The sequence below is a fragment of the Phaethon aethereus genome, assembly GCF_964289735.1.
Source record: "Phaethon aethereus genome assembly, chromosome: 19".
Classification (NCBI taxonomy): Eukaryota; Metazoa; Chordata; class Aves; order Phaethontiformes; family Phaethontidae; genus Phaethon; species Phaethon aethereus.
Window position 1 is genome coordinate 3914890 of NC_138595.1, and position 25886 is coordinate 3940775.

The following is a 25886-nucleotide window of genomic DNA, read 5'->3' on the forward strand; positions in this document are numbered from 1 at the left end:
GAGTTGCATATTTTACTGTTCACGGTTTCTCAAATTTCCTCAGTAAATCTGACTTGGAACATATGCTGCAGCTAAAGAGAACACTGACAACAGCTAAGGCTTAGTAAGATGACAGATAAGAGCCAATGATCCCATAAGATTAAAAAAAAGTCTGAAAAAGATCAAAGGAACCTAAAGCCACACTCCCAACTCCTGGCTGCTCACAAAGCCTTTTGCTATTCATCAGATTGCTTTTAAAATAGTGCATCAAAGACAGAAGCAGCGGAAATTGGCAGAATTCAAACCTCGCCATCTTGTCCTGTTGAATAATCTCCTGCCTACTTAATATTAAAATACTTTGCAAATTCTAGCTGAATACTAATACTGTTATTAAATTGTTACTGCTAAAATGATATGAATTGTACAATAAACGCCTATGAAGACTTAACTTTATTCATACTCCTCCAAATGTCTTACTGTAACAAAGAATAGTAACGGGATGTGTATTTAGTGGAGCTGATGGGAATCCTCTGCTTACTCACGTCCCAATTAACCACTCCCCTCAGGGTTTAACATCACCTGGAGAGTAGGGAAGAGCTGGTGAGTACTGTTCGTTTCCCAGTTTGATAGGCAACGCTCTGCTTCGGGAAAGATGGGCTGCTGACGGTCCTCACGTTCCTTTCTGAACCCGGGTTTAACCGAAGCAGAGCTCTGGCTTGTCTAGTGAATTTTACCCTGGCCACTACAGCCCAAGCACAGCCCCCGCTCATCTGCATCCACGGCACTTCCATTCGCTTTGGATTGCTCCGGCAGCCCGGCACCCATTCTTAAACATGCAGGAAAACGCCAAACTGCAGCAATACTGCTCCTTGTAGAGACAGCATCCTACCATCCTTCATGCTGCAACTTTTTATGCCTGTGCCACCTAGAAGTCATTACTGAAGCCAAACCGCTCATCAGATTGCTCATGATCTCTCGCAAGCAGTTCTCTGGTGCGACTGGTTGAGTGACAGTAGTGGTGTACTGAACGTCTCCACAGATTGGTTTCTTTTAAGACCTGAGATGAAGTTACGGTGGAAAAAGGTTGGCTTAAAGCATTAAGCACAATCGTGTTTGATTAAAATTAATTGAGAACAGTTTCCTAAACTGACAAGAAAAATGCCACTAAAAGCACCAGAAAGATATGAACTTCCCTATGCTGCACCTCTAGCCCTAGGAAATAATTTTTTTTAAAACTACAAAAAACAGTTTTCTTCACAATCCATGTTTTATGTTACATGCGAAAAATAGGTAAATGAGTCTGTACCTCAATTAGAATGTGAGAACAGAGTAGCAGGAGCTTAGTTTGTCCATTCCTAAGTGACCTGGTAAAACCCTGTATGGCTTTTAGTCTTCTACCTGCAAAAGTGGATGTAATTTTCTAATTCATCTTAATGCTCACCTGAAATAAATAGAAAGCAGAACAGAAAAAAACCCCACACACCTTGACTTCTACGGAAACTTCCCCCCCACTCTGAAAAAATTTGGCAGTTCTAAACCAGACTCTTTTCTTTACATATTGCTCCACAGACGTACCTCAGGCAGGTTCAACTTTCTGTGTTGTTCCCTAACGGTGTCTATTCACACGAGCCAGCTGTTTGGCTTTCACTGGTGGATGTGGCTAGATACTTGCGGGTGCGAGTGGTCGAGTGGCTGTGACATTGCTCAGGGTGGCACCACCAGTGAACTTTATTGAGATTGAAACAACTACATTTGTTAATTCCTAAATCTATTTACACGTGGTTTGAGCTTTGCAGGGGACTGGAGTACAGTTCTGAAATGCCCACCTTTTTTCACTTTCCGATGATGCCAGTTTTATTTTGGGAATGTCTGTTTTGGGAGTCTGATGGGGGAACATGGGGGAGCTGGTTACATTTGACAGCATTGATGAAGGGATGAATCTGGTATACAATTACTTTGTCTTCGCATCAAAAACATGCTCTCACTGTAAGCGCTACGACTAGCCAGCCTCCAGCACGGGGAGTGTCTTACCGACAACCTCGTGCAACTGCGGCCCCGGACGGGTAAGGACAGACTCGATCCTTCTATATGGGAAGGCTCACGAGCCAAGAGCGGCGTGTGAAACTTTGGTTTGAGCCTGGCTCCTCGTCGCCTCTTCCCGTTACAGAGCCGGAAGTGAAAGAACGCAGCTCGTTTTCCCAAGGATTTGAACAGTTCATCTTCCAGCCCACAGTAGATGGGGGATAAACCCTTCACCCTGCAGATGCTCTGCCCTGCAGCAGCCGAACTAAGAGGAGCGTTGTACTCCCTGGGATGGCTCTGTCCACAGATTGATGATGTGGTGCGCTCTGGTGATTTGTTCTTCACTGTTAAGCCGTTGATCAAATTCGCACTCTTTGGTATGCCAGGACTAAACGCTTGAATTGGTGACAGACATTTGGCACTCTGAGGTGTACTAGTTTCTGGTTTTGTCAGGTCTAGATAGCCTTGATCATCAAACAGGTTAACGCTGGACCCTATGCTTAAGCTAGTTCTGTCGGTGAAGGAATCCACTCGTCCATCATACCCTAGGTCTGCAGGTGCTGAGCACTGGTGCTGGGGCCATGGGCGTTTGCAGTCTCCATGGTTTTCCTTGTCTTCCCCGCTGTCTTCTTGCCCACCTTGAAAAGAGTTCTCTGTCCAGTCTGACTCCTCGCTAACATTAACTACTGCGTTCATGTCCCTGAGAAATACCACAATGACAGTAATGTTGTCGCTGGAACCAGCATCCCGAGCAGATGCCACTAATTTATGTGCTACCATGCTGCTGTCGCCGTTATTCTCCTTTAGATGGTCAGCCACCACCTTGACTGCCTCATCGGGATTGACTGTGTCATAGAAGCCATCGCAGGCTAAAATGAGGTAGTCTTCAGAGCCATCCAGTACAGTGGAGGCAGAGTCTGCATCCCCACAGATATATGGCTTGTGCTCAGCATCCCCTGTGGAAAAATGACACAAAGATTCACAAGACTGTGGGTTTGCAGCCACAACATCTGGAAGCCCTTTTATTAACACAGCATGGAGCCAATGACTCTTAGCCCAAGTTAAGAAAATTATTTGGAAATTTTTCTCTCAAACTGTAGACGAAAAAATAGACGCCATTGCTCACAGTTCTATCTTCAGCTGTATTTCAAATTTTGATCACTAGAAAATTAAAGTTTTAATTAAAAGGAAAAGCAACTCTGGAAAAGGAATTAAAGCCCATTCTTACCAATAGCTCTGGAGACTGACAGGCTCCCATTCACCCTCCAGGCTCCAAACCAGACCACGCAGCCACCAAGTGCCTCAATGCGCTTCTTCTCATCCTGAACAGCAAGACAACACAAAAGCTGTTTGGACAGAGCGCTTCGCACTGCCATCACACTCTGAATGCCTCAGCAAATATTCGGTGTTTTCACAAGCACAGCATGGTGGAGGCTGCAGGCCCCACCAGAGGAGAAGCAAAGGATTTGCATACACATCATACCAACTTCCAAACGTACCAGGATAACTGGAACATACGCTGCCGCTCCAAGAGTCGTCGGCAAGGCGATGCTCAGTGTTCCAGCATCCCACATAAAGCTGATACCTGTCGGCTTCAGTGGTAAACACTGCCCAAGTGTATTTAAAACAGGCCATTCTCACCTCTCGATCTGGTTTGTGGGGTTTCATCAGTTCCACAGCTTGGCCTCTCCTCACAAGCATAACCTGGGAGTCCCCAAGCCAAGCCACATGCAGCATGTTTCCTCGGATAAAAGTCACCACCCCAGTGGTTCCACAACGCAGACTCTGGAAAGGGTGAAAAAAAATGCCCCGTTTTCAATAAGCCAACAAGAACCATTTCAAAGCATTTTCCTGCTTAACTCGAGGACAGAACATGTTGATATTCCAATGTGTAGCCCGTTCCTGGGGAGGAACAGGCAGTGCTTTCCTTACTGCTACCGCCTGCTCAGTGACAGCCCCTCAGAGCCAACCTGGCTGAACGCAAGGGGCAGATTTTGCCCTCTGACTTCCCTTGCACTGCGATCGCGTTTCAGAAGCTGGGTTCTGCTAGCGATCTGCTGTGCTACTGTTCGACTTCCCGTGCTTGCTGTCCTATCTGTTGACAGCAACGCATGCATGTTAATGAACTTGGAGGAAGGTTTACTTGTAAGCAGCTTGAGTTCCCTGCACGTAACTCTGCCCTTGCATGAGTTTAGGAGGCCCAGGAGGCAGTTATCCATTTATTCTTTTTTTCTGGAGCTAAGAAAAAGGAGGAGAAAGAACGACGCCAAGGACTAAACCTAATTAGCATGTGAACATAAGAATAGCAGCAGCATGCTTCTAAATGAACTGGTGTTATGAGAAGCGGAGGCCGATGTCTTTATGGACCATGAAGGAGCCCACTTGTGGGCACCGGCTCTATGGACTGTGCATGGACAGCTCTGCGCTGACCCCTGGCCCGTGTCCAGCACAGCACGTGGAGCACCCCTGCTAACAAAGATGGAATTGCTGGATTCATACTTTCAGAGTCAAGCCCCGGTAACTCAATTACCTCCCTGGCTGCCTTCTGGACAAAGCGCTCATCGGTCACCCGGAAGGCTCGGCACAGCGCCTCTGCCGGGTCCTGCTGAAACATCTCCTGATGGACCATGTTCACATGGAGATGGATGGAGGCATAGATAGCAGCATCCACACCCCCGTGACCATCAAAGACTGCAAAATAAGCTTGCTCTTCTTGGTCCTGTCAATGGAAACACATTGAGAAAACAACTCAGGAGAAAGGAATGCAAACAGCTAATTGGATTGTCTTAAAACTTTTGAACTTGAGATTTGTAGTGCCCTCATTAAATTGCGCTTAGAGGCAGAGTCTGCACTGGAAAAACAAACTACTCAGACCATCTTCACTTGCATCAATGGGAAATTTCCCCCTTAACGCTGAAGAATTCTATCTGCAAACTGCAAGAGATACCCTGCAAGAATCGCCTGTGTAGCTCTCTGTGCTCCTTATGTCCCACTTGCTACATTCAGTCACTCAATGCCAATAGAAAGTGCCATTCCCATCAAATTTTGCAGGAGTTTTTGTGACTGCAAAAACCACAGAGAGAAAAGAACATCCAATACAGTTTGCATGAAGTTCACATCAAGACTGGAATTCACCAGGGATAAAATGCCAGTACAGTTAAAATGTGAAGCCATCCAGCCTTTGCTTTAATCTTTTTTTTTTTAATCTAATCCATATTGCCTTAGATGCCTATTTTTTAAAAAAATCTGTACGTACTCTCTCATCAGATAATTGTGATTACATTCACAAACCAAGTACAGCAAGATCAAGACCACTCATCTTCAAGTCAGTTTTCTCAGTTTCCTCCTATCTGTTCAAACAGAAACCATGCTCCACCAAGACACATCAACTCCTGTGCCTGTTCATACATATAGCAAACAACCCACTGTCAGTGCCAATTCAACCTTGACAGCCATCTCAATGATTAGAATATTTGTACATTTTAATTTTTAAGTAATGGGCTCCAACACAAATTGGAATAAGAAAGCTGACAATTGACAGGCAAAGGAAACATCTGCCTCTCTACATTAATATCGTTTAAAGGCAAGAATGTGGATGGGGCAGAAGATGGTTATTAAGTGACAGGATGCAATAAAGAATCAATTATGCAGCAATCTGATCCTAAAGGTAAAATTCTTGTTACTTTCTTCTGTTTGCCATTCTTCAGTGCCCAGTTTTATATCAGAAGGAAAAGCAAGCATGAGTGTTTGACTGACGGCCACATAAAGACATTAACGGAGGGAATTCTGGCCCCAGTTCCATCAAACTACTCATGTTGCCAGATTCTGGTGTGAACTGCACTCCGTTCTCCTGTAAGTTTTGTGTTTGGGGCTGCTTGTTTTTCTTTTTCTTTTTTTTTTTTTTAATTTATTTCCTTATTCCTGCTTTTGGCTTCTTCCTCCCAAGAGAAAGGGCTGAAAAGCAGTACAGACCCACCCCGGTAGACAGTTGGTATCAGCGATGAACTGTAAGCTGAACTGCTTCCTCATTTCCATTGGCAATGCTCTTCTACACCTCGGCATCTTCAGCCAAAGAGGGGCTCCTACCTTGACTTATCACACAGTACTACAGTGCATCAGTTGCCACTTACAAGTGGGGCTGCTTTCTGCATGACGGCAGGTCAGTCCTTCAGCTGCTGCACGAGTGTCTACATCAGGATGGGCCAGGTACAAACTTTGTTTAGTTAGATGACATTTCACCAGAAGTTTGTGAAAATTGCTCTTATACTCTATATGCCCTATGTAGAAACTGCATGTCATAGTGCCGCTATGTCAGAATATCAACTGAACTAACTTGAGACCAGGTTGGTCTCTTGACTGTCAATTCCTCTCAGGTCCCTCGCAGGTATGGCTTTCATTTTCACAGTAGAAGACTGCCTAGTTTCCCCAAGAATGGAAACTGTATTTAGCATATGCATTTGTCTTCCACGTGATTTTTTTTACCTCAAGGTTGAAGAGCATGTTGAAGTCTGGGATGCAAACGTGTTTGTCTTCCATCTTCCTGCGCATATTCTTGATGGCATGGATGGATGTCTCGTAGTAGCGGCGGGGCTTCGGCTGGAGCGGAAAGTCTTTCACCCAGTTGCTGCAGATCTCATGCAGTTTGCTAAAAACTAAACGGGCCAGCTTCATTGTCTCAATCTCTGGGGAAGGGAAAAACCACAAATGAAAGGCTAAGACCGTTATTAAGTGAAATTTTTTCTCCTGTGTACATTACAAAGATGAAACAAAACTATTTTAGCCAAGCAGTTGAAATGGATGCCAGCAGGGAGATTGCGGGCTCTGATGCATACAAAGAGGAAGCCAAACTCACCATAATCAGCATTCATCAGTAAGCAGCTCATTGTTTGTCTTTTGAACTTAAACATTCCCCGGTGCCTCTGGGGAACTCATTTGCAGCATCAGGAAAAACGAAAAGCAAGTACGTTTCCCCTCAGCATTTGATGCCCTGTGTCGCTCTGCTCAGGGCGGTGCAGCGATGCCACGGCAGCTCCGATAGGGTCTTCATCATGGCGTACAGCATTACATACGAAAACCACAATCCATCACAATGATGTATTGGTTTTTGACCAAGCGATCTATTCCAAACAACACCCCACTGCAGAACTGAGACAATACAGTGGCAAATAACCTACAGAAATTAACAGCATTACTTTAGGACGTTTTGGCAGAGTACGCATTCAGTAGCGTACGCATTCAGGTACTGTCTTAGTTTCGTAACATTATTTCCAGATTCCTGATAGATGGTGTGTCGAAAGAAATCTACATGAGCAAATGAGAAAACCATCAAGGTCTTAAATTTAATGCAACGCTGAACTGTCACTCCTGAGAAATAGTAATTTGAGATTTCTAATTTTAAAATGTGAAAACTCGAGCACTTGACCATCATTCTGAAGTTCAGGGTGGGAAGCAAGAAGTAAGAATCAGAGCTGAACACATCAAAATCTCCTTGTTCGTGGTCATTCACCAAAGTCAGAGATCTTCAAAGCTGAACAGCAGCAATCCATGAGTGCCAGTCATTCCTGGAGGAGGAACGGCCCAAATACAGGGACCAGAGGGGAGGATTACAGCATCTCTCAGTTCACAGAAATTCTGTGAAGAACCTAAAAGCAGCATTTACTAATTTCTGTACTAGGTCTACACAAGATGTGGGCTATAGTGATCAGGGGGCCAAGATCCTTAGGAGCAAGATATATTCCCAGCTCTGCTGATTATGAGTTGGTTCAACCTTGAGCAGCTATTAAGCCGGAAATAAGCTATAAACTGAACCAAAAGCAGGAGCCCTAGCTTCTTGATCACACAGCTTTAAAAACAAGTGGCGGAAATCAAATGATTGGGTCATCCCACCACTGCCACAGCAATGGGTACCAACTCCCCACAACACTTACGCTGCTCTCACTGGTGCCACCAGACATCTCTTTGCTGGGTAATATATTTGAAGAGTGTCACTCTTGAAGGAGGAATGGAGTAAACCTGAGTTTACTCTCACCTAAGTGCTGAGATACTAAACACCCTTCCTCAGCATCGGGGAGTATGCATAGTGTCAGCATCATCAATAATTGCTGTTGAGGTTAAAACAGGAGAAAGGCCCACAAGAGTTAAACCACCCCCTCACAGCTGTAAATTACTCATCAATTGTTAATGTTGCAGTGCTGAGCCAGAGCTGACTCAGCTGTCATTGTGGTTGTGTCATGGAGAATTTCATTTCCCTCTCGCTGCTCCAAAATCCCCAGAGTTGGAAGTAGCGCTTAATTGTACCACAGCTAGTGGGAAATCCAGCCCAGGCATTATTGTTCCCAAAGGCGACTGACTTCTTTTAGTGCAAAATCAGGGTAGAAAGAATACCAGTACTCAGATTATGCTTTTTAGTACCTAAATTTCAAGACCTTTCTTGAAAATGTGGACAGTGTGACAACAGGAGTCAGTACCCAGGTTTGTAGACATGTCATCAAGCCAATGACCAAGGGTTTGCTCAATCTAAGAACTCCAGTTTCGGACTAGTCAATGACCTCTTTGTGTCTTGGTTATAGTAATCTCATCTCCTCGTGCCTGCAAAGACTGGGTAGCGGGACTTTGCAATTTGCTTTGTGAAGTTTGCTGGATATTTTAGATACCTCCACCATGTAACGTGGTCCTACTATCCAGCCTCCTTGAGTGGTTCGTTAACAATGCTGAACCCCCACAGGAATATCTTCCTCCATGAAAAAGAAAACTAAATGTTTTTAACCTGACCTTTCAAAAAGGAAATCAAACGTCTTTCAGTTCTCACAGAAGCTCTCTCGCTCCTCTCCAGTTTAACCAGAAGAGAAGAATCAGTAATGGCCTATGACTCTCAGGTTCTGTTCTTGATATCCAAAGACACATGGTCACCCTGAATGTACCAGGCCTGTATTCTTGCATTCCTACATTTGTGGACTCAAAACAGTTTTTCTTAAGATTAGCATTCTTCTTTCATGAAGCATCTCATTTCCTTTCCACCAGCACACCAATAACTGCTTTTACCAATCCTAGGCATGCAATATGATTTGTCATGTTGCACAACTCCGACTGAAATATGTCACTAAGGAAATTTGGAATAATTTCTTTTTTTCTTCTAGCAAATTCAAGTTTGAGGCAAATCAGATAGATGTCTCCTTGTAGTATACAGAGTAAAAAAATCTTTCTGGGTTCATAAGAAAAAGTGACATAGAATTGGCTATCAAAACCAGACAGGTAAATTAGGAAAGTTAGCTAGAACAGAGTTACTGACCTTTTCCAATGAAATCTCCTTCAGTCCTGCATGAATCCCTCTAGTTTTTTTACGGTTTTCTTAGCCAAACCTTGAATCACTCAAGCTAATGCTCTGTTTCAAAAATTATCATTTATGGTATATTATTTGAAATTGCAGTATTCATATGAAACCATTGCTTCACTGTGGTCCAGAAGATGTTTTCTCTCTTCCTCTCCCTCTTTATCCTCATATTTTAACACTTTACATTGCATCTGTAAAGGTGCATTTTCAAGTACCTTCATTATAACAGTTCACCTCAACATACTGCATCTGGAGTCGTATTTTTAGTGCCTGCTATAGCCTGTACATGTATCAATCTATGTTTGCATCTGTGTGTTACAGATTTAGATATATTTAAATGGCAATTTCTGTAGGTGTGAGGGTTTTAGTGGATTTTTTTTTTTTTTTCTTCTTTTATTGTTGAACTCTTTAGATATTCTGTGTGGAGGCTTAGTCAACATTTCCTTGGAGACTGTCAAATATTTATGCAAGTCTCAGAGATCTCAATTTGAAATTAATGGAGGCTGCTCAGCCAGAACAATGACAAATCTATTCCATTTACCTGCTTAGCAGAAGGAGGCAGCAATACCTACAAAAAGGGAACCCATAACATGTTTTTCTTTTACTCCAAAGGCCCCTGAAAAATACACCAGAATCTTCCTTTTTGAAGAGACAGATTTATATCTCCTACTTATCCCCAAAATAATTGACTTTTTTTTTTTTTAATCAAAAAAGGAGGGAATGGACAAAGTGGTTTGGTGACTGTATTTTCAAGATCAAATAACAGAGTTCCTCACAATACATGTGAGAAACACTGTTCTTCATTGTAATGACCACCCCAGGAAGTTTTTCAAGGATATTTAGGTCAGCAGAGTCCTGAAATTATTTAGGGTACATGGCTTTGAGTTGGATGCTGCAAAAATCTTGTTAACCAACACAGATAAATGGAAAAAAGGAAATTTTCCTTTTAAGCATTAAATATATCTTTATACTATCCTTTGCTAAACAAACAAAAAAGCCATAGTAAAAACTATACTGACTGAAATAATTCAGAATTTAATTCTTTCTTCCCACATATATTTGACTTTGCTCAAAGGATGAAGGGGGACAACGGCCACTTGCCAGCAAGCAGCAGGACTGCATAGTCTAAAGTGCTTACAAAGAAAATCAGGGCCACCAGATGCAGTCTTATGAAGGTGCACTTAAAAGAAAGGAGTGATTTCCACCTGGTCTTAAGAAGAAAAATTTGATAAGAGACTCAAGTACAACCAGAAAAAGACATTTAAAAATAGAGAAAGAATTCAACAGTAAAAGATGAAACTAGACAAGATTCAAAGATGAGACAGCTTTGTCTAAGAAATTAGCCACTACCTCTATCGGGAGTGGTGGTGAATTCTCCATTAATGTTTTTACATCAATATGGGATATTCCTTTACAAGAAATCTAGTCCAACCTCATTTAGCTAGCTGGTAGAAGGAACTAATTTGAGGAAAATCTAGTACCATTCAAGCAGTCAGACTAGATGAATCACTGAAGTCAATGCCGACTTTAAAAATCTATGAATTATCTGCAAAGTGTTCCAGTATACAGTGTAAATGAAAGACCCACACCATGTAAAATTGTACCTTATCATGCACAGATGTACTTACGTATGATCCCATCTGCATTGTCCACATGCTTTGGTAAGTAGTGTGCCGAAAGATCACTCTGAAGGACTTCATCTGAAGTTGCTCTAGCTAATGCAGCAGCCAAAAATGAAGGGCAATTACTGGAAAAGAAAAAAAAAACCACAAAAAAAACACAAAAAGAAACACACAAAAAGATATTTTAATCTGATTTAGCAAGGTAACTTGCAGCCAGATATCAATACTTTTCTATAAACAAACAGGAATTTGAACCAAAACTTGGAATTCTTCTTTGCTAGACAGTACCACAACCCTGCAGCAAGACCTCAAACTCACCATATGAATTTTAGTAACCCTGTTTAAAACTGAAGAAACATAAGAGTGAATGTTCCATTTTGTAGCATCTATTTAAATGCTTTTCAAATCTAGACTTGAGCCTCTTTGCAGGGTCTGTCATGCAACCCTTGCTTAGCGCACATTTTCTACGTGTGCATTATACACTTTCATCTTAGCCCATTCTGCCCAGTTTCTCCTAAGAACTGGAGTCAGGATTCCAAAGGATAAGAGAAGTCCTCAGTTTTCAAAGTGTCCAAAACCTCACCAAGGGACTCTTAGAAGCTAAGGCAAGCCCATAGGAGGTATGAAGTTGATGTGCATAAGGTTAAAAAGCTCCCTCGTGAATGATCTCTATCAAGCATAAAGTGGCTTTAACTCACGGTAGCTTAATTAAGCCTGATATCTCCCAAGGTTAATTAATCTATAGCAAAGCAAGGCCACTTTAATGTACATTCTCTGATTCAAGAGGAGTTTAATACTTCTTAATTTATGCATATGTATTTCCCATTGGTCTGCCTTAACTTCTCCAGGTGTCTCTTGCTGACACAGCCTGAAACTTCCAGTTTCCATAGTTATCATTAGGGCTAACAGTGTCCCGCATAAGACATGTCTACCATTGCAGGACTGCGCAGAGACACACGAGCTAATTTTAGTCTCAGAAACCGTCCATCAACAACAGAATTCTGCGAGCTAGTCCAGGGAGCAGGCAATGAGCACATACACATCCTTAACCTACTTCCTCTGCTTAGGCCCAGTGGGTTGTTCGCGTGCTTTTAGCATGGCTGGAGAGGGGGTGTTGGACTAGAAGCATCAGTCCGACCAGCTCCAGAGCAGAAAAACTTCTACACATGAAACCAGACTTAACAGACTTCGTTCTGGAGCCCGAGAAGCACATGGCAACCATCACTTGCGTTCACATTTGGTTCACTGCCCAGGAAAGCCAACTGTCATCCTAGACTGGCTCACATGCCATCGCTTCAGCAGTGTAATCTGAATTCCAGAAAAAAATAATCAGATTCGCGACACTTGGGTTTTTTTGAAAAGACATTTTACCATAAAGTTTTCCAGATTCTTGATACCAAATGCTGCTATGAGCAGTAAGATTATGTAACAGAAATTTAGAAAATGTAGAAAAAAGGGGGATAAGGCGGATTTTGTGGACATTTGACAACGTCCAAGGGATACATTGTCATGAGACAAGTTCCAACCCTTGAAGTTACGCAGAAAGCCACTCAAACCACATTGCTGCACCATCAGGAAGAGTATTTCCTAGAATTAGCAGCCGAGTATTCTGCTCACGCAGCACCTCCAAGCCTCAGCACTGTGCACGCTAATGAAGCACGACGGCTGGAGGAAATCAGCTGTCTTAGGACTGGCTCTTCCCAACACATCACAGGAACCCTGATCCTATTTACAGAGAGCAATGCCCAGTGGTAAGAGTAATCATCAAGAGGGAAACTCACCGGGACCTCCTTTGTTTCTGGTGCATGTAGAAGCTGATTTTCTATCTAGTCATGTCTGCCTTTATTTAGCTCACAAAGAAATTTTTCATTTCTATTATTAGCTCCAATACTCCAGAGCGGCAATACCGGTTACTGTTCACGTTACATGCGATTTCCATGCTACAATAAAAGCCAGAGATTGCGATGTCTGGGACAGAATAACAACGCCAGCAGTGAGCAACACTGCAAGAACAGCGCTCTGAAAAAATGCAGAGAAAGATTAAGGTTCAGCCTAAACAACGCACAGCAGAGGAATCCATGCTGAAAGCGCTGGCAAACACAAGCCAGACAGAGCTCGCTTCAGGTGCCGACTCACCTGCAGGAATCTGAGCTTGTTTCCCAGTCCAAGGCTCGCCAGCTCGGTGCCAAAACTTTGTCGGAAGACCATACTAAATCAAGTATGGTCGCTTACAAACAATCCCTCAAGAACATCCACTGGTGGGCAAAGAGGGAACCTGGTTAAGAACTGAGGCAACAAGAGTTGCTAAAATAGGGACTCAGGACCTAAACAGCAGAGAAAAAATACTGCCTGACATGAGGAACCTCTGCTCTGCCTGGGCTGGGAAAGGTGGGAAGGCCATGTCTATGAAGACCCAGCGTCATGAACATTCGTATCTGAAATGTTAGATATTATTTTAACCGTAGCAACAGATTACAAAATTGAAAAGTGCATTTATGGCATATGTAGCTGGTCAGAGTATTTCCTCAACCAGCTCCAAATGCTATTTACATGTCCCTACAGCCAATGCCAGCAGCTTCACACAGGAGCTCTTTATCTAGCCAAAGAGCGCATTGCCATTACAATACTAAACCCACACCAAAAGCCGCTAAAGATGTTATTAGATAAATTAGAGGATTTTAAATACATCCTTCCCGATTCTCTGGTAGCGTGGGTGTGTTTAGAACACCCACAGTTGCATTGCGGCAATCCTGGAATAACTCCGCCAAGGTAATAAATCAACCCTAGAAGTGGGCTGTTTCCATCAATTAACTTTGAGAAAAACAGTCTGAAGTAGGCTTAACTCAGCCCACATATTATGTTACCAGCTTAACACACAACTCTGCTTCTTCCTGATAGCATTAGAGTGTTGAAGACTTTCCAAACATCTTCTATGAGATAGTCCTCTGTGCTCTAAATCTAATATAAGGTCTTCCACTAAAAAAAGAGATGGCAAATTTAAAATTCTTGTTCCATGAAAGTTCACCATTGGGGTTTGAGTGACTTACCAATTTTGATGGAAAAGGCAGAGAAAATAAATCAGCTGAAGGCTTTCCTTCTGTGTCTGGCCACTCTTTGCCCTAATAACAACAGCTGTCTGCCAAAGAATTAATTGACCTTGACACTTGTTCATCACAAAGCTTCTTACACAGCCGTTACAGGACTATGCCATGTAAGCAGGGAAGAGACCAGATGCAAACAGATGACTTCCTCTTCCCGATTAGTACAACTCAAAATTTATTTCTCCTACTTGGCTCCCAAGAGGACTTTAGTTGAATTACTTCTCCCCTTCAAGGAACAGCAGACTGCACTGGAATTTTTTTACTTCTTTTAAAATAGATTAGATGTCGAAGTCAAACTGCTATCAGGACACTTCATTACTGTTACACCAAGACAAATGAAGAATCGGGTCTAGGATCTTTGTTTTTATCAGGTGAGCACCCACAGCATCCCACAAAACAGCAAAGACCCACACTCGAATGATCAGACTTTGCCACACTGGCAGTCCTTGCCTGTCCTCACATCTTTTACGCAAAACAAGAAGTAGCAGAGAGGATTCAGGGGGACACGGGAGGTGCAGATTCCTGCTGCTGGCGTAACTAAGGGTGACCTGTTGGCTGGCTGAAAATAAATTCTTCTCCCACATTCTAGATGCTCAAATGTTATTACTCATTAAGTTATGACAAATTGAAACTGGGAGGGCACGATCGTGTTTAACAGAGAGCTGAGAGCTAGAATGCCTATGTCTATTCATAGCCATGACACTAATTCAGCAGCTGACCTTGGACGAGTCACTTCACCACTCATACCTTCAATTCCTCATCTACAAACAAGGGATGATAATGCCATTTCCTTGGGGAGAGAAGGAGAAGGAGAAAGGCTTACTTCAGTGTTTGTAAAATACTCTGAGACTTCTAGATAAGAGCACAGCTGAAGGGAAAAATATGAAGATGATAGTGGGAGAGATGTTTTCAATCTAAACATCATTTGGGGGAGCTTTCACACTTTTTTCTCGCTCCATATTCTCCGTTCTCATATGCTGACGGAAGCGCTAAGTGGAACACACCAGCAAACAAGAGACCTACACAGGCAGGTTTAGTTGGATCCAGGCAGCTAACTCATGGTCATAAACAAGTCCACGAAGTAAACACATTTTTAGAAAAGTTGATGCATCTCAAAAGGGGAAAACCATACCAGACAGACATCAAGTTCTTAAAACTCAGTAATGCAGGTGGTGTTGGAGCATTAGTGCTGCTTATGGGAAAATGATGCTACAGGCGCATTACTGCTCCGACCGAAATACACAGTCGAGTGCCAGCAGTGCTGAAAATACTTAACGCTGTCATGGTCTGGTGTAACAGATGCCTCCGATGAGGCATCACTAACCCAAACAAAGCAGGAAAAATGGACCGAAACGTACTGGTGTCTTTCAAAGGCCAAAATGGTCAGTCAATCACAAAACACGCAGTGTTCCTATTACCTCAAGAATCCCCTGACACTACAGAACAGCAATTGTTTTAGTTAGAACAAAACATGATTTAAATAGAAATTCTATTCAGTCTGCTGAAACACAAAACAAACCCACAGGCAAACAGTATAAAGCATCGTATATAGTTGCACGCAGCGATCCAAGACCAAGAACATGACCTGAAAAGAACCACGTACAGTGTATTCCCATACGACCTATAATTTACTGTGTTAGTAAAAGACTTTGTGGGGATGACAAGCTAACTGTACCCTTTCCAAAAAACATTACACTAGGGATGCAGTTCGGTAAACACTCCTGTGTTAATGTGTCCTGTTGCAAGTTCTTGTTAGGAAGCAAGTTTTGCAAGATTCAATTTAAGAAAAATCTCGTTTGTCCCCAGCCTATATTTACAAAACACTCCAAAGTCTCATGAGACTTCTTCCAGCTGGAGCTTCTGATACAGCCTGGAAGCTCTTTGAAGCAGCCTTTAAAGTCTTTACTATTGAAAGTTAACATGCTGTGAACTGCAGCAGTGATGAGCAGAGAAATTCTTTGAGAAGATCCTTTGGATGTTTACCCAGCCCTCCCTTCAGCCGCCTCCTGCTTCAGTGGCCATCCAGAATGACAGGGTACCAGCTGAGGAGCTCCTGCTTGTCTCCTAACTCCTGTAAGTCAGAGAGGACTCAGAGGAGGACTCAAGAGAGGAATATTCTGTTAAGCAGTCCTTAGACCCCAAAACGATCACGGATGCATCCTCTAATTATGTCAAGTGAATGCTATTTCCAGCTCCTGTCTCTGCAGGTTCTCCTCTCCTTCCTCACACAGCATCGCGCTCTCCTGCAAGCTCGCCGCTCTGCTCTGACCTCTGCTGTTCTGCTGCTTTGCACAGCTGGTGAAAGTTTTGATGCTTATTTTTGATGCTTTTGATGCCTGGTCATGGTGGATGAAATGGAGTACAGTGGTTTTTTTCCTAACACATGGTGAAACCCTGCACTAGATTTTAGCTGCTGCAGTGAGTTACTAAAAAAAACCAGCACACACACACAAAAAAAAGAAACAAACAGAAAAAACAATGCACCTTTTAAAAGATTGCATAACCAAAGCTCCTTGAGAAGTCATTTGAGCTGGCAGTGTTGAGACCGTAAAGATGCTTGATAAATCTGTTTGAAAGAGCTGAAAATGCGCTACACAAGGAAGCTGCTATCTATAGGCTTCACAGAGACAGCTGCCTGGTCACATTCAAAATCATTCTGTCCTTGTGGTGACAGTTGTAAGCAACATAAAAATCATACACAACCATTACAAAAATACACTCTTTCTGATGTATTTACCATGCCCATATTCTATACAGACACTGCGGTGGCACCTCTTTTTTACCAAATATTCAATCTTTTGCATTGTGCTCACTGCCATATTCTAAAGACTATGATCAAGTTTATATAGATATTTTCCTGCAGCTAAGTCTATCTTAACTGGACATTAAAAAAAAAAAAAAAATATACAGAGGTGCACTGCTCATTAGATAACATCTTCAACAGCTGGGTTAAGATGCTTCAACATACCAATCAGACTTTCAGTATTTATCACTGTATTTATTTTCTAATAGCTGTACGTTGCTTGTCAAAGCATTTATGGAGGCTATGATCTCAGAAATGTCGTAAAGACTCCACGGCTAAATATAGTGAATGAGAATAAAGTTACTTTTGTAGGAACAATAATTTCCCTTTGCAAGTTCTTATTAGGCTCGAAGATTTTGCTGATGGTGAGTAATGCAAGTTCTCAACTTAGTTGCAATCACTGAAAGTCTATCTCGTAAAACAGAATAAAACCTTATATGAAGCTCATATTTGGCAGCTATGACTAAGATAGGTAAAAATACTTTATCGTCACAATTTTAAAATAACCACCTTAAAAAACCACACCTTTAGAAATCACCGGTTAACCCCCACTTGTGTAGTTAAAGACATTGGTTTTGTTAATTAAGTTAATTTGTTAATTTTGTAAATTAAGATCTGAGATTAAACAATACTCAAACTCTTTCCTCATTTTTTAATGAGACAGTAAGAGTCAACAAAACGTGCTCTCTAGTGAAGGATACATGAAATAGGTATGAATGGAAACCTCTAGGAAATCGCCTTTGGTGATCAGATGGGAAACATTTGCAAACCCACAGCACTCAGTTACGGGCGTGTCGGCGCTGTTCCCATAAAAAGGCTCAGGTGCTGCACTCGTCTGTCAGGGGTTTGGTAGGCTATCATACATAAGGTAGTAAAGAAAGTGCTGTGCTGCGTGGCTTATCAAACTAATTAAAACAAATGGGGGCAGAGAGCAAACTGAAAATACTGGCACGTTGCTGAAAATTAAGAAACAAAAATTGCTCATGAAAGCGTGACTACAAGAGCACGGTTCATCTGTTCTTTACCTGACCACCTGGAGAGCTGGCTGTGAAGGGACGCCTCACCTCGCTTCCCCGGCGGAGCGCAGCAGGGCAGTGCCGCTCGGTCCCCGGCCTCTGCGCTGCGGAGGCAGCTGGCACCACCTTCGCCAATGGACGCCAACTCGCAGATCGGGCCCTTTCCGGCTACGTTCACGCACACGCCCAACCTCTCCCGCACCGCCGCTTCAGAACGCCTCTAACAGGGGCTTTCTAGCACACGAGTGCGAACACCCTTCTCGCTAGAAGCTAAGTAAAGGCCAAGTAAGGGCCGCGACGCCACCGGCGGCAAGAGGGGCAGGCCCGGGCGCCATGCGGATGGGCACGCTCTGCCCCTTGACTCCCCCGTCCAGCACGGCCGGTCGCCCCAGAGCCCCCCACACCGTCTGTTTTACAGGACAAACCGCACACGCCGGGAACCGGGCAGGGGCTGGCCCTGCGACGCTGCTCAGCCCTCCCTACCCTGACCCTGGAGGGGCCGTTCTCCCCCACCCTGCTGCCGGCTGTCAGAAAGCTGACAGGTTTTCAGTTATCTTTCAGACTTCAACCCATCTTTTGGATTTTGACTGAAAATGGCCTGCAAGGTTAAGCTTATCAGTGGGAGGAAGCCGATAGGCTTCGGGCAGACGGACTGAGCGAGCACAAAAGCCTCGTTGCCTTATCAACCTCCTGGAATGACGCTACTAGAACTTCATCTGACAATACAGGTCATCAAGGGAAACCCTTGACTTTCAACATTCTCTCTTCAAGACACGTATTAGACAGAGACCTCTAATCCATCTTCTGCTGCGTAGCAAGTCACTAGTTCCTTTCTCTGGAGGGGTAAGCGCACGTGACAGTACATAAAGCTAACAAAACGCAAGCGAGGCAAAATAAAAAGCTTTGTCTCTTTGATGAGGTACAATGTCATGAAGGCTAGTGTATATTTAAAAAATAAATGGTTGATGACCACAAATCACTCGTAAGCATTTGTGATTTAATGACTGTCACTAAAATGGGATTGACACTTGAAGACTCCAAACTACAAAAAACAGCTTCTACAGAGCTATTCTACTGAATAGATTATCTGTATATTATCTTTGAAACCAAATTCTATGATTTCTCCAACTCATTCTCACAATATGGCAGTTCTGAGGTTACATCTCTGTAGCACTGATGCTACCTGCACTAAAGGGTGCTTTTAAAAATGACAGAAGTCGTCTACTATAACATGAACAACACTTAAAAACCCAAGATGAATCTTCCAGGAGCTGAAAGCCAAATTACTGCAAGAAATTGAATTCCCAGAAGTGACTGTATGATAGTTTTCTTCATTACATCAAGGAATTGAAGATACAAAGTTTGCTGTTGAAAATAATATTCTAGTACTAGAGTCCTTCACAGCCACATTATATCCACCTGTTATTAAAAGAAAGGTAAACCTAGCTTTTGAAGGAATGCAAAGAGAAATCATTTTATTACAGAAATGGACCAGAATCCATGAACCTCAGTTATAACACCGACATGTCAAGGATTTATCTGTATAGCAGTCTCCCCGTATCTAAATCAGAACCTTTTCTATCTAAGCAGTAAGATTTGGAGGGATTGGATAGTCTTTTATATAATTTTAATTGCTGCTATAAAATGAATTTTAGAGAATTATGACAATAGTATTACAAAATTTAAAAAATACCAGCAAGCCACATATCTGTTGGACATTTATTACAAAGCAGATATCTTTAGGATTCAGCTATGTAAATGCAAACACATATTTAAAAACAAAAAAAAAATCTGTATTTACGCTATCATTAATTAATCAAAATAAAGATAATTTCTTGGAATTACCCATGCATGTGACTTTCAGGAATTTATACTGAGATAGAAGATCCTTCTGGTTTTTGTTGTTATTGTTTTACAGGGATTAGCTTGCACATTTACACGGTGCATTCTCTGTTCCAACAGAAATGCTTAGCATTTCAGTGACATGCATACCTTGCAGCCAGAGACTTCTGACTGCCATTCCAAAAACCAGTCACTGCCTACTTAGCACCTCCCTGTCTGGAATGGTAACGAAGCCGACGCCTATGCAAGATGCATGCTTACCTGAAGAAGTAAATTTCTTAACTGGAAAACCAATGTCAACAACAGTTATCTCACAGTGAGTTTCTCTGCTAGACTGAGGCCTGTTTAAAAGCTCTACAGGACATAAAAAATGTCATTGATTTTTCTCTCTTTGGCTCTCAGTCAATTTGAAAGTCAGCATAATTCAATATCTTTCTACTAGTTCCATTAGCAAAGAAAGGAATCCATGCTTCAATCTATGCTGCCTTATTGGAAAAAGTAATTCAATTTTACATCTGAAAGTGTGCCAACATCAGCATAAAACCATACACAGTATACATAAAATTTAATTTATAAATTCTGTATTTTGCCAAGCCAGAATGAGAGGCTGTCTAAAAATCAATGAGAGTGTCCAAACTTGCTCTGAAGATACTTACATATGTTCTTTTTATTTCAGGTATTTTATATTCTAGTTGGAGTTTTTGATGATTTCTCTCCTTACTATAAAATATTAATGACACACTATCTAGAAAAGTTCAAGTTGCAGCAAACTTTGTTACAGCAGGCACGCTTTCCCCCTAAAAGTTCAGGTATATCATTTACTTACCACAAATTCATCTATTTTTTTCTCTGTTAAAAATAAACTTTCCTTGACATTACCCTTAACCTGAAGAGATATACAAATTTGATGTGTCCAGAAGTAAAAGTTAAATAAAAATCACCCAATGCAAAGCATCTGTTTTATTTCAGCTCAGATTAACATGCCAAAGTCCTCTGATTACTAGTCAAAAAAAAAAAAAAAGTATTGTGCTGTTACAGTTAATGACTTAATTTCAAACAAATGAAACAAAATGCTGCACAGCAGCACATACCACTCTCTTCATTTGTATCACTACTGCAGATCATCATTAAGGGAAACAAATGTAAAATGAGTTGTTTAAAAAAGGGTGAAGACAATGAATCTACAGCACCCATTGAAATGAACAGCTTTCAGTAACACCACACAGAGCTAGTCCCCAAAGAATTGTGCTTGTATTGTGATATTTCTCTTCATGTAGATGAGAAAAAATAAAAGCCGCCAGCCAGGATTTTCAAATGACATTTGATCACTTAACTTCTTTCAACCCACTGAACAAATATCAAATATAAGGCAAAACACACCCCAGAAGATTTACGATCACTGAGTCAGCAGAGAATGTTCTCTCGCTCCCTTCTCACTCTCGTGAAACACAGTTCATCAAACAAATGCCTTGGGTGTTTATGCCAGATGTAAGATTAGATAATTAGTCAACTGAGTCCTGGATGTCAACTCTTTTGTGATACAAAATTTATTCCAAATGCACCATTTATAATCAGTTGACTTGCAAAAGCATTCTGGTGTTATACGGTAATACATCTTGTGATGTACAGCCAAATATCTGCCACTCCGTGGTAACTTGTTTCTGTTTCTGTTGTAGCCTGATCTGATCTTAGCCCTTCCAATGACTTAATTTTTTTGTCTGCAAAACAGGGATAATGATACTGACCTTTGGAAAGCAATTTCAAGTCTAATGATGAACAGTACTAAGAAGGGCTGGGTATTATTAATTAACCCTAAACTGGGAATGGAACAAGAGAACAGCAATTCACTTGCACTCGATCACCAGAAAATACTGCTGCTCTTTTATCTACTTTCTCTCGAGCATGACATGCAAAGACAATCAAATTAAAAGCAAACATGAAAATACTATACAGTACCTTTAGAAATAATTTTACAGGTAGACATAGAACTACAAGAAGATTCAAACATTATACAGTGGGGCAAATTAAAGATTTTATTGGAACCTCAGTTTCAAAATTACTGACATCAATGCACACAGAACAAGACACCAGAGGGGTAAATGGGGCTCTAAGATCAGGGCATATGCTCTTTTAAAGGAATAAACCTTTACCAGAAAGATCACATCCTAATTCCCACTGACATTTGTCCTTTGCAGAATTGCAAAGAATATTGGCAGATTTAGGGTTTTAGTTTTTTTCTTTAAAGGATAATCAAAATGTTTTAGCTATTCTACTTCACATTAAAGTCCCTAATGCATTCTGTTCTACTGAGCCATGTAGTTATTTCAGTCATTCTTAATAAATAACAGTTGCCAGTAGTAGTTAAGCCAACAGATCTGAATTATTTATGGTGTTGAGGAACAGAACGGCAGATAAAATGCATTAGAGCTTTCAGTTGTTCTTGCATGAGCAACGCAATGGAAGCCTTTAGATGTTTTTCCACAGGCTGTAAAACATTCTGCTTCCAAACCTGGTTTAAAAGATTTCCTAAAGAGACAACAGCCAAACCTACTGCTATCCATCTTCAGTAATCACATTCATAAGGAGCAGTTAAGAGAGAGTCTTCCAAATACAGTACATTTTTTAAAAAAAAAAGTCACAGACTTTGATTTGATTGAACAGGTCACATTCAGACAGCTATTTAGTATTATTAACCAGAACTTATTTAGATGTTATTTAGCATGTCTCTGTACCTTCCAGTTAATGATCTAAAAGCACCTCATAGTGTTGAGCTGGTGTTTCTCTTCTCCTTTGCCTAGAATTCCTCCTCCCTTCAGATGGAAAAAAACAGATATTGTCATCATTTTACAATGGCAAATCCAACTTCACACTCAACAGTGGAAATCCCAAGTCCTGTCTCTCCTCTATGACTTTTTTTAAGACACCACATCACAAAACATCGAACACAGAAAAAATGGGAACAGAAATTATCTTGACAATAATTGATAAATTATTTTAAACACGGTAGTTGCGTTTATGCTTTTTGTGGCTTAAAAGATGCATTCAAATATCTGTCTTGATTGACTGATGCAATAACGTGCCTCTGCTGAGCTATGTCTGGGTAGAAATTTGGGGGACCGTCTTGCTTTCCCACCTTGTACTGACACCACAGGGGACGACACCAGTGTGAAATCCGCTATAGATAATCAATTCACAAGGACAACCATGCCCACAAATGACAAGGAGATTTACATTTAAATGCTGCAGAGTGAAGAACTGGGGGAGTAGTTGTAGCAACATAAGCTTAAAACAGTTTTCCTTTTATAGTTCACCTTCCGCTTTCTATATGAATCTATTTACAGCAGGAAATGCTGCAAATTGTAGCATCTCTAAAGAGTAAAAAGAAGGAAAAAAAAGAAAAGAGAACCTGGAGAGGTAAAAAAACCAAACAAACCTCCTCCTACCAAATACTAAAGAAACAGAGAGGGGGGGAAATACCACTTTCAGACCATGTCAGGTTGTTAAGGCATCTGAAACCGGCTCCATCATGCGTTAGGTTGTAGGAATGAACCACAGTATCCAAACCATCAAGCAGGCTCAAGCGACACGGATCTCTGTGCTTCCCCACTCCCCCTTCCTTGGCTTAGCTTCCCCACCTCTCCCAGTTCAGAGGCTTATTTAAAATCCACACTCTGATTTTACTCAGGCAGTTGTATTGAAGATGCCATATGTCACATGAGCACACACGCTCAAAAGACGAAGAACATGGCTTTTTCTTCGGGTAAAGCAGGTCCTGAGCCTGCGTAACATATAGCTTGCCTGCAGTATCCATCTATATATAGTTCTTTTTGCGCACAAAGGCTATATGAATCGATTCTGAACAAGCTGAGGATTTCAAACAAGCCTGCAGCGCTGTAGCCTCTCTCCCATCCTGAAAGGTACGGTGAATTATTTAAAACTTGGAAAACAGGTCCTAAAATTATTTCCAGCACCATTAAAAAACAAATCTGTGTACACATTCCAATCACTGTTGTAACGTCAACTGAAAATAAGAGCTATCGCCTTTTATAGCTATGACATTATAAAGTAAATCTCACAAGATTATAGACTTTATTTCTCTACCATGCACTTCTCAATAGAAGACAAATTCTACATGCCTATTCACCAAAAATTGGGGCTTTGTTTATGCAAAAGAATCAGCTTTTTCTTAAAATCATATTTGTTCCATTATATTTTGTAGGAGTGATGTTGGATTAACACATTCAATTCACCCACCTCAGGGGCAATAAAGCTGCCCCCAATCCGCTGCAGCTCACGTAAGAATAACCCAACACCTCTTCTTTCTCTCTACCCCCCTCAAAGACGACTGTCATCTTCTCCTCTAAGTTTATTATTAAACCTGTGATCTCTTCAGAAGAGAGACGAGCTCTATATAAGAAAGAATCTGTTACACAATACCTCAGGAAAGAAGGCAGTACACAACAGACGACATGAGCCTGAGTAAAATAGGAGTGGAAAGAGGATGAAAACCTGTGTTATTGTCCTGCCTCTGCCCAGTGCCTGGAGTTAGGTCCATCCTGTGTACAGCAGAATATGGTATCATGCAATACATGTGTAAAACTTAAGAGTTTTATTTTTATGGAAGATAAACAAATGCAAACAAACACCGTGATCTAGAATTTAAATCAGGATCCGGCAAAAAACTTGCTCAGATCAGAAGACATCTTCCTCAAACACAACTGAACTTGTTTGAAGCTCCATGAACCAGGACTGTAAATAATACACTAGCGAGGACCGACTCACCCACGGTGATGAGTAGGCTTGAAGCTTCTTCAAATGGAGCAGTGTCACAGTTATAATCAGCAGTTGAGAGAGTTACTTAGGAGTCACACTATCAATTACAATGGTAATACATATTCAGGGAGTGATATGCAGACAGAGAGAATATGAAATCAAAACATTAATAAAAAATAAGGAACCTTTGGAGACAAATTATTATCTTCTATATCTACAGTGCTTTATACATTCCCAAATGATTTAGAATCTAAAAATAAATTATTACTTCTACTAGCACTGACATATAGGCTACCTCGCATGAAAAACAGTAAATTGCTAACCATGGATAGAAACATTACAAAACTGTTTTGAACAAACAGCAAAAAATGGACCATGCTAGAAAGAACAGCGGGAATCTATACAGGAATTGAGTTATCCAAGCTAAAATTTAACCAGAATAATATTAATATGACCTTGATTTTCTACAGGTATGATGGGATTTTCAGTAAAAATGAGAATAGTTAGAATAATCTGTCTACCTTGATATCTCACCCCCCAATCTACATCATCCTCTTGCCATTCTTTAGCATCATACTGAGACACTGACTTGAAGGAAAATACTCAGCATCTGTCGCTGAAATACTTACACATATATCTAGGGAGGGTGTGTGTTTAAATATGAACAGTCACCACAGACTCCAGGGAAAAGGAAGAAAGAAGATTACTAAAACAGGTAGAAGATCGAAGGTCACACAAAAGCATGTAGCTAACCCAGAAAAGACATCATTAAAACACTGTGCCAAGTAATATTTTGAAAACAAAAAATTCAATCAATTCTGCTCCCAAAACACACAGCCAGTAACAGCCCTACCAGTGATAATGGCCTTGAAAAGCTGAAGAAACAAAGAGGCCCCTGAAAGGCACAGTTCTGGACTAAGGGTGGCAGTAAACTAGAATAGAAATTATGTAATCACAAAAGAACAAATCCAGGAGGAGGCAATGAAGTAAAGATGAAAACCAAGTATGTTCTCTTAGTTGGAACAGAGAATTCTGTGAAAGAGTTTAGACAGACCATGAAAAGAACCATGAGAGTGTGAGAATTTTTAACTGGCAACAAAGCACCAAATGAAAAAAAAAAAAAATCTGTATTCTAAATCCACATGGAAAAATAGCAATGGATTATTTTTGTTGCATTTAGCTGTAAAAGACTGCTAATAGCATGAAACTGGATCTATCAGAAGTACAGTCAGGCACACAAATGATGAAGGTATGCACAACACAAAGATTGCCTCAAGGGCAGATAGTTTTCAAATAAAAATACAGGTGGTGCACCTGTGTGAGTGAGCTTTTTAATGATGCATGGAGTCAACAAAAAAAGACACAACTGCAATTGGTTAGATTGAATATAATATCCTA

General features: G+C 41.3%; 1 protein-coding gene across 1 annotated transcript in view; it reads right to left on the reverse strand.

Moving 5' to 3' along the window:
- Positions 1-1887: 1887 nt before the first annotated feature.
- The window catches only part of PPM1E (protein phosphatase, Mg2+/Mn2+ dependent 1E), a gene marked incomplete at both ends in the record, with an annotated part of 64754 nt that continues 40755 nt past the window's right edge, over positions 1888-25886 (reverse strand). The window contains 6 exons of the mRNA XM_082008485.1: positions 1888-2957; positions 3230-3323; positions 3643-3786; positions 4532-4720; positions 6484-6683; positions 10960-11078. Coding sequence (XP_081864611.1) covers positions 1888-2957; positions 3230-3323; positions 3643-3786; positions 4532-4720; positions 6484-6683; positions 10960-11078 — 1816 coding nt within the window. The remainder of the gene's footprint in view (positions 2958-3229; positions 3324-3642; positions 3787-4531; positions 4721-6483; positions 6684-10959; positions 11079-25886) is intronic.